This window comes from Nomia melanderi, chromosome 12 (assembly GCF_051020985.1).
Source record: "Nomia melanderi isolate GNS246 chromosome 12, iyNomMela1, whole genome shotgun sequence".
In the NCBI taxonomy this organism is placed as follows: Eukaryota; Metazoa; Arthropoda; class Insecta; order Hymenoptera; family Halictidae; genus Nomia; species Nomia melanderi.
Window position 1 is genome coordinate 6,090,012 of NC_135010.1, and position 9,692 is coordinate 6,099,703.

At 30.7% G+C, this 9,692-nt stretch overlaps 1 protein-coding gene across 3 annotated transcripts; it reads left to right on the forward strand.

Moving 5' to 3' along the window:
- Nucleotides 1-293: 293 nt before the first annotated feature.
- LOC116426104 (uncharacterized) lies at nucleotides 294-9,137 on the forward strand. 3 transcript variants are annotated; one of them, XM_031974607.2, is made up of 10 exons: nucleotides 294-672; nucleotides 1,577-2,098; nucleotides 2,179-2,282; nucleotides 2,352-2,532; nucleotides 2,823-2,937; nucleotides 3,649-3,796; nucleotides 4,067-4,914; nucleotides 6,040-6,607; nucleotides 6,697-7,258; nucleotides 7,342-9,137. In XM_031974607.2, the coding sequence occupies exons 1-10, from the start codon at nucleotides 294-296 to the stop codon at nucleotides 7,506-7,508; spliced, it is 3,594 nt and encodes a 1,197-aa protein (XP_031830467.2). In that variant the 3' UTR covers nucleotides 7,509-9,137. The 3 variants fall into 3 exon arrangements, with proteins under 3 accessions (XP_031830467.2, XP_031830466.2, XP_031830468.2); XM_031974606.2 differs by having other exon boundaries at nucleotides 2,820-2,937; nucleotides 7,342-9,134; XM_031974608.2 differs by having other exon boundaries at nucleotides 2,820-2,937; nucleotides 4,067-4,821; nucleotides 7,342-9,132.
- Nucleotides 9,138-9,692: the final 555 nt, after the last annotated feature.

A 9,692-nucleotide genomic window follows, 5' to 3' on the forward strand; every position in this document is an offset into this window, starting at 1 on the left:
TGATGTGGTAGCATGATAGTAATGACAAGCAGCAAAACCCATCCCATCGAGAGAAAACCTGACGGTTGTGTAAATAGCGCGTAGTGGTGTCTGCGCGTATGTTATGCGCATTCGGGGACAGATGAGCGCGGGATCGTGCTACTCAGACGCAAGGGGACTGTAGAACGGGTGCTTATGCGAGGATACGTTGAATGGAGTTTATACGAAGTGTCGGGTAACGTAAAATTAACGTTTTTCACGCGTCATTTGTTAAAGCACGCGGCATAAGGGTTTGGTCCCGAAAGGGCCTCACGATGGACGGGGCCAGCGTGAATGGCGGGAACGCCGATGAGGTGCGCGAGAATTCTAACCTAGAAATGACTGAAATGCTGGAGTTTGAAGAGATGCCAATTAAAGTTGAATCAACTATAAAAATGGACTGTCAAGAAGTGAACGGCGACGTTAAAAGTTCACCGAAAAAGAGTCCGCCGCCGGTTGTTAGAAGAAAGTTACGAAAATTCAAAGCCAATTCAACTAGTACCATTGAAAGTGATACAAGTACAAAAGGACGCAAGCGGAAGCTTTCGGAACCCGATGATGTTAGCTCTGAGGAGTCAATGGAATTCAATGGATTCGATGTACAGGGAGATAATGAAATGGAAACAGGAAGTCACGTTCTGAGAAAACTAATTGGTATTGGTCATTGTTGTTATGCTATATCCTATGCGCAGACCATATCTTTATCACAGAGAATTATAATATCTTTAGTATATTCTTTAAGCATTATATTTTCAAAGAAGAGCATTCCATTATTCAGTAGAAATATTGTGAGATTATGTTTGTATACATTAATTGATAATTAAGTTAAAAGAAATTGGATTTGAATGTTATTAAGAAATAACTCTTAAGATTAAGGATCATACACTTTTGATATAATGCTTCCGGTATAAATGTCATTTTATTAGATACTAAACTAATCAATTTAATAGATTATAGAAGTATAATTAGAATATACATTTATCTTGGCAATTAAATATTTATTTATATGAAATACGTGATAAGTTACATGCAACCGCATATTCAATAGGACAAATGTACTGACATAACAAAATCTATAGGTTTGAAAAATATTAACATAGTAGCAATGATTGAATACTTTAATTTGAAGAATTATTCTACATATTTTATAGATTTTGTAGAACATGAATAATTTGAAGATAAGTATTGTCCAATTGTGTAGATTTGTATAATATCAAATACATATGAGGGTTTATTTTGACAAAGGTATTTTGATGTAAACAGAATTTTTGTCTACTATTACACTTATTGAATTTACATATATTTTGTTCAAAATATTACTAAATGTTATAAAAAATACATTTATGTAAGTTTGTATGAAATGTGATTTATTTTAAGAACTTGTTAATTTTGAGTTTGGTTATTAAATCTCTATTTTACATTTCATGAAAAATTCATTTCTGAAGTACTAAAAAAGGTTTTTATTCTATTTAATGGTTTTGAATGCGCACTTCATGGAAATATCTAATAAATGCAATTTTACAAATTTAAAAGATATTGTTTATGTAATTTATTGCAGCTGAAGCTGAAGTAGCAGAAGCTCAATTGGCAAAACGGTTTAGATATAGTACAAGAAAAAATTTTGATGGAAGGAACGATGATGATTCAGATGACAATAGGATGCATAGTTACGATTCGGAACATATATTAGATATAGATAAGATAAAAAAGGAAAAGGAGTCTGATAAATCTGAAACGGATTCGATTGGTTTACCAAATACTATGGAGTCTGAAACAGAAGTACAAAAAACAGAAGAAGCTTCAATTAAGTCTACAAATTCATCTGCTACTAGTAGTCCAGCAACATCGCAGAAATCTAAAGGTCGTATGGCACGTGGGGTTAGTCCAGGAAGTACAGCAAAACAAAAACTGACTGTTGATATGACAAATCCTGCATTCAAAGAACCTTTCAAATATGGTTGGAAGCGAGAATTAGTATTTAGAGCAAGTACTGATTCAACCCTCAAAAGAATGGCAGATATTTACTACTATACACCAAAGGGAAAGAAAGTGAGAAGTTTTAGAGAAGTTGCAGAATTTCGTAAGTGTGATTTATAATAATCTATTCAAAATATATATGATTAGAAAATAAGTGTAGCAATATTAATTTCATTTTTGCAGTTAATACGAAAGAGTTAACTATTGATAATTTTACGTTCTTCAAAGAACCAATTGGCATTGATGATCCAGAGAAGGAAATTATTCGAGATGCAAAAAGAATGAGAGTATGTAATTTTATTGTTCATACAAAAATTATAATTTTTCATTGATTAATAATTTTTATTTTGTCATAGGGATCTATGGGAACAGCTCCTTCCAGAAAAAGCTTTGCATATAAGAAAAGTACACCTGGAAGGAGGGCTGCAGAACCACCACCGGCTGCTCCTGTATCTGTGCCCACAAAAGCTAAATCACCGAAAACTCCAACTACAGGGTTTAAAGTCAAAGTGCCTGGAAAGAGAACTCCACAAATAAGTATGCATTTATATTAATTTGAAATTGCTGTTTTTTCATTTTACTGTTTTACTACTTTACTTATTTATAAACTTATAAATGGGTATTCTTGATTAGTCGCATGATTATTGTAGGGTAGTTTATTTACAGTTATTGTCTAAAATATTTTTTTAAAAATACTGTTTAATAAATTAGATTGATACATTAATTAACTAAATTTTTCTCCGAATAAATGGATTTTTTTATTTATATAATTTTGGATATATAAAGTATTATTTTGCTAAAAAACCTGTGTTATATATGCATAGCAGAAATAAAATCTTCCGAAGAAAGCGAGATGCTTCCACCTCAAAGAACCACAAGCACAAGAAGAAGTCAGCAAATAGTAGAAAAACCACCACCTCCTAAGCCCAAGAGACAACTAACGTGAGTATTTGACTATTTTACTTTTCATAATATTTATTATATAGTACGATCGCGATTAATTTGCAATATTCGAGGGTATCCGAAATGCTTAGTAGTTAAACATGATTAATACTTAATAATCACTATTAATGATCAATAATCATGTTTAACATGCTTTAAAAAGGTCCAATGAAGGATTTACAGCATGTGCATTCATTATATTTACTATCCAGAAATTTTGAGTATTAAAATCTGAAAATATTTTAAGAAAAAGAAAATGTTTCAAAAAGGAAAAGGTCTATGTACAATTCTAGATCATTAATACATACACATTTGTTTATATATATATATACATACATACACAATCTTCTAGTAGTTGTATTGGTACAGAGATATTTCTTTTGTTTTGTTAGTGAAATAATATGTTCTATGTTTATTTATACAAAATCACTTTTAATAATTTCATGCATAAATTATGCTTTAGTAGACAAGTGAACAATTAGATCTTGCATTATTTGAGGAAATAAATTTAATTTTATTAATTGTAAAAATGCATGCTGTATAATAAGTATACATAATTATAGAGTTCGAGATTTTATTCTGAAGCAGTTTAAACTTTTCCTTCTATATTTTTCATAACTATATCCTTTATCCTTTAAATCCTTATGTCCCTTATTTAAATTTTGTGTTTCATTCCTTAATCCCTGTCCCCAATCAACGCACATCTTACAGGCCCAAAGTTCAAGAACCGTGCAGTATAAGATGTTCAACGAGTATGGGGTTGATACCGAGCTTACAATGTAGCGTGTGTCTGTGTTTATATCATCCTGAATGTGTTGATGGTATGGAATTCGCGGGAAATGATGATTACGTTTGCAAGGTATGTTTTATTTATAACTATAGAGGATTCTTACCTATAACGAGTTCAAATCAGTCTTTTCGATTTATCATTGTAATGTTCAAAATATTTTTAATTTTAAAAATAATTTGATGCTTAACTTCAAATTTAATTTTATGCATAGACTACGTTTGAGTTTTGAATTCATTATCTATTAGATATACGCTAATAAAATTGAGTAAAAAACATTTAAGTAATAACAGCAACTCGACTGACAGAGTATAAGCTTTAAATATATTGATTTTGTTGTAGAACTGTCAGCAGGATACTAATGAATCTCAGCAATCTCAAACAAATCCATCTTTGACACCTCCTCCACTGATACCGATTAGTATGTTAGGCACGCAAAATGCGAAAACGAAGCATCAAGCAAATTCAACTCCACCAAAATTGCAAAGAATCCCAAAATCCGACAGTGCAGATTCACAGTTACGAAATGTTACTAAAGTTACGAAAGTACCTCCTTCAGCAACATATTCTCCTTCAAATTCAGAAAAAAAAGAGAGCAGTTGGTATTCTCAGACAGAAAATGAATTTTTACAAAGTCACGATGGAACTTTACCGAAACCAGCTCAAAATATTGCACTGATGGGAGGCAAAAAATACATTGTTGTACCAAAAAATAATGCCATGGCTGTTCAACCAGCTATAACAGTGAAACCTGATAAAATTGGTGATAAACCTCCAATACTTCAGGATGGATCGTTTACCGATATTTCAAACGCCGCTGAAAATTCATTGACCGCAAGGTCACACTGTACTGCGACAAATTCATTAGGCAAGGATATCGATAAGTTAAATGATAAGAATATATCAAAAGATATTACACGTACAGAAATCACTGCATGTACTGTGGAGGAACAAAGAGAAGAAACGTGCAATAACAGTAATAAAACAGAAACGTTAAGTGTAAATAAATCAGAAAACGATAGATCTAATCTAAAGATAGATCATACAGTAGAACCCGAGAAATTAGTTACAACTAATAAATCTCCTGACAGGACGACGTTAGTAAATAATTTAAATACAATTAGCAATGATAAAATTGATTCGTCTCAGTCAGTCACAACTAGTTTGGGTACTATTAAAATAAGTAGCAAGTAAGTGTTTGTTTCTCAAACACACCAACATATTTCTTTTTACTTCCTTATTTTAAACATTTTCTCCAGACAAGTTAAGGCAACTCTCTTTTGAGGTTTTGGCAGTTGCTTTGTACATATTGTATTTACAACATACGTGTGCTATTTATGTGATAATTAATTGATTATCATTAGCGTGTAGTAATTATTCGGTTGATTTTCTTTTTAATGTTTCTTTCATTACATTAGGATGTCTTTATAGTTTTGTTGTATTAAGTATTTAAGAGAGGATTTATACAAAATTTACGTGAATGCCATTGTAAATGCAATATATACTGATGTTTATTATATTTGAAAATATAAAAGTTCGAGGTGGAAAATGAATTTGATTTTATCTTGTGATCGAAGCACACTGCCTTAGCTTCTTAGAAATGCGGCCAAATTTTTGAGACGTGTGAAAAATGAACAAAACAATCACATATCGTTGGTTCTTGCAGGTATTGTGTACTTGTAGTATCAATGTAAAAGCCTGTATCCGGTAGATTTACTCAAGTTTCTTAAAATGGGAAGAAAATTGGCTAATTTTTTAATATATTTATTACATTCATGCTACAATTACTGATACAGCTACTGATAAGTGCTTCAGTGGAAAAAATCTAATTCATTTTTACTTTTTATATTTACAGATATAAAGACATGTGCGAGCTGAAACACAAAAAAAAACTCTTAGTGCGTTTTCCCACAAACATCCTACAGTCCTTATTCCTCATTATTTAAACCTCCTGTTTACGTTTGCTTTTTCGTTTCTATACCTTCATTTTATTTTATTCCACGTCGAGTTTTCAACGTTTAAAACTTTTTTCAGAGGCTTTTACTTGTATTTCATATTCGATATGGTATAAGATTGTTGGCATCCTTGTTGTAAATCATTGGTCCTTTAAAAGCCTCTTTAAAAATTGATATTCACTGCTTAATACTAAGGAAAATAGTGAATAATTCTGATAGTAATGTACAGTCATTCTTTTATTTTAGAAAATCATAACCAATGTTTCGTATATGACGAACGATACCCTTAGTGAATAGTTTTTAGGCGATTTAGCTTTAAGAGAAAGGTGTTTAACAATAAGTTTATCTTAATATTTGCAGAAGGAAGCAAAACCAACAGGAAACAGAACAGCAACAACATTTTATGGATTCGGTCTGTGCTGGATATCATGCGTTACTACGTATATTCCAGTATCTTAAGGTTCAAGAATTACTTCGAGCTGCTAGGGTGTGTAAAATGTGGAGGGACTTAGCTGCACATCCTTCATTGTGGAAAACTGTGCGAATGAAAAATAGTCAAGTAACAGATTGGGATGGTTTAGCAGATACGTTGCAAAGGCGTGGTACTCAACATTTAGATCTACGAAAAATGCTTGTAGCGGGCGAATCCGATAGCATTTGGAAAAAGTTCTTGATAGTTATACCACGTGTAACTAGTCTCGTCAAACTAGAATTGTGTAGATGTCCTGTGATGGTAGTGGAAGAAGTTATAAGTAGCTGTCCCCAGTTGGAGGTATTGAGTGCAATGTCAATAAAATGCGATACCTTAAATTTGGAGTCAGTTGGAAATCTTAAACGTTGCCAAGAGTTGAGGCTGAAGGCAATAAGCGGAATGTCTCTACAAGAAGATCTCACGCCTTTACAAGAGTTAACGCATTTAACGCAACTTGTAAGTGAAATAGATACGTTAAAATTTTTTTCTTTTTCATCAATTATCGTATTATATTTCTCCATATTTAAATTTAATGTGTATTACAGAGTTTAACGTCTGTTAAAGAACTTGGAAAGAAAAAAATCGATATTATACAGAATTTACCGAATTTGGAAACATTGGAATTAGGAGAGTGTTCCGACTTTCCAGATAAATTTGGTACCACCGTTTTAATAAAACTACAGAAATTGGAGCGCCTTAGGCTTGAAAAAGGGCAAGGTTCGTGTTGCACATTTGATATTTTAGAGGGTGTATCTAAATTACAAAATTTAAGTCAAATGGAATTGGTCAATTTCGATGTGAAAAACGGCTTCGACAAATGTCTTGCAAATTGTAAAAATATTAAAAGGCTATTAATTATACCAACCTACATATCTCAGTCCGCAACGTCTAACAACATGGTGCTTGGCGGTGTTACTGAATTGTCGAATAATTTGACACATTTTGTATGGGGCGTTACGCTCGAGTTACTTAGGGTTACCGAATTATTTGTTGATCAGTGTAATTTGATGAGTAAGCAAGTTACTGGTGATTCAATACCAGTTTTAAAACCAGTGCCCTGTTTAAAATTAATTGAAGATGTAGAAGATGAAAATGACAATCAAAAAGGTACTTTCCAAAAATATGTATACACATGTACAAATTATTTTACATATGTATCTATATAATATATGTATAATTCTATTTTTCAGGTGATGATAAACAACCAAACTTAACAAATCCGCAAGTGGATATATTACCGTTACCACAACTTCAAAAACTCTTATTAACTGCATTGCCCAAAACACGTGTTAAAATCTTAAAAATTCCTTTCCACGCAACGTGGCGGCAAAGCATTTCAGATACTGCTACACAATAGAAACGGGGATTAAATAGAATTGTATAAATACACATGCTACAAAGAGAAGAAAATAACCTGACACAAGAAAATTAGAAGTTTTTGTGAATTTGACTACACAGTGTCTGCACAACTTATTCCAGTAATAGTGAATCGGGACAAAAAGTAATTTAATATTTATGTATTATGTGTTTTGTAGTCTTCAACAATTCCCCTTAAATAGTGTACTGATTACACTCTACGGTAATTGCAAATACTGTTTTCGTTCAAGTTTTTAGTGATAAAAACAGGGGACCATAAGTGCATCGCGTACGGTTTTGGCTACAAAGCAAAATTCCATGAGAGGCTGGTATCCTTGTGTAAATCGTTTGAACAAAGAAAGTCTTAAATTTTGTAGATTATTATATATGATGCTCCTTTCATATACGGTCATCAGATTATTTGATATATTGTAATGCGTATCATCTACGTGAAGTGACATGTTCAAATTTGAAAAAAAATGAGGAATGTACATGTTTATCATTATTACTGTATGAAATTAAGATACGAAAGCGTCGCGCACATTTATTGAAAGGGGATTGAAAAATGAAGTATGCAGTTTTCGGTTTTTACAAGTATGTAGAACTATTGAAAGTAAGGCGTTGTGTCGAGGTAAATTATACTTTTTTATTTCGTGACATACAACGGACTTCGATAAAATTCTATTGAGGTAGCAGTGAAAGAAGGAACGAAATCATGTGGTCTATAAGGCTCTACTTAGAGGTTAGGCTGTATAAATAACGGTATATATTACTATAACTATATGTGTATCTTTAATATTTAAGATACGAGTTTTCCGCTGCAAAGAAGTTATAAAAAAGTTTATGGGTAACGTTGTAGAATATGTAACATACTTACAATTCTGCACAATTCATAATCAAATATATTATTATAAAAAATGTAGTGGTTTATCTATATTGAGTACAAACTACGTAATTATCATAAATTCCCTAATCAGGGGTTTTAAATTCTTTTTCAAATATTATAATTATTTTTTCCCTTCCTTCCTTTTATTTCATTTTTCAGGAATAATGTATAATATAATAGAAAATTTGATTTTATTCTGAAAGAATGAGCATAAAAAGAATATTAGGAACTTTAAGTTTATGTCGCACATCTAACTTTTAAATAATCTAATGAAAATTATTCTACAAGTCGTACTATGTGTAAGTGAATTTAATTTCCACTTATATCAGATTAATTGTTGTGCCAATTTGTTATGTTTAATAACGTCGTATTTTTGGCGCAACTTCTAATTCGTTAGCTTTTGCAAAAAGATTTTACAATTAGTTATTTCACTTTGCAGCGTGAAAATTCAAATAATTGTTTTATTATACTATTTTTAGTTGTACACAAATTGTATAATTTATAAACATTAAAGGGGATCTATAAATGCACTATTCTAGTTAACACGTTGAATGTATGAAAAAAATATTAAATGAGCTGTGAATACTATTGAATTAATCCTAAGGTTAAATAATACATTTTCATGGCTTTTTGCCTTGATATAAATATTACAAATACTTTTATATTAAAGTAATAAATGTTAAATAACTACTGAAAATACTATTAAAAATTATCTTTTAATCTATCTCCAAATTTTCATGTTTTTTAATTTTCTTTATTTCATATTGTTCATTATTAATTTTACTTTGTTGCACTTAACAAATTTTTGATTCTTTATTCTGACTTCTTCCTTTTCTTAGTTCTCAATAATCACCAATTTCTTAACAATTTTAGTCATACAATTTAACAGTTTTGTTACTCTTAACATGCAACACACATTTAGATTAATATCTTTTATTATAAATTTCTTTCGCGTATATGTGTCTTTATATAAGAAATTATGAATCTTAAATTTTTATCTTATATTTCTAGCTATTTTGCAACTGCTTTATCTTTTAGACCCCCTTTAATGTAACTTTATAAATAAACTATAAAAGCAATACAAATCTATTCTTTAAAAAAATATTAAAATATATCAATCATCTGTTTATTACTTTGTATAATATAGCTTTTAAACAAAAGAAACATTTGTTTCATTAAACGTTTGTACATTTTATTCTTAGTACACACGAAGTAATTTCCAAGGAATGTAAAAAGTTACGAGAGATAATTAAATTTGTAGATATACGTACACAAACTTGTACATATTTTCAAAATGTT

Excerpts from the sequence above, each read along its gene's own strand:
- LOC116426104 (XM_031974606.2), top strand. The coding sequence starts at position 294 with ATGGACGGGGCCAGCGTGAATGGCGGGAACGCCGATGAGGTGCGCGAG. Across the intron at positions 3,797-4,066 it reads ATGATGATTACGTTTGCAAG|AACTGTCAGCAGGATACTAA; the intron begins GTATGTTTTATT and ends ATTTTGTTGTAG. Across the intron at positions 4,915-6,039 it reads ACTATTAAAATAAGTAGCAA|AAGGAAGCAAAACCAACAGG; the intron begins GTAAGTGTTTGT and ends TAATATTTGCAG.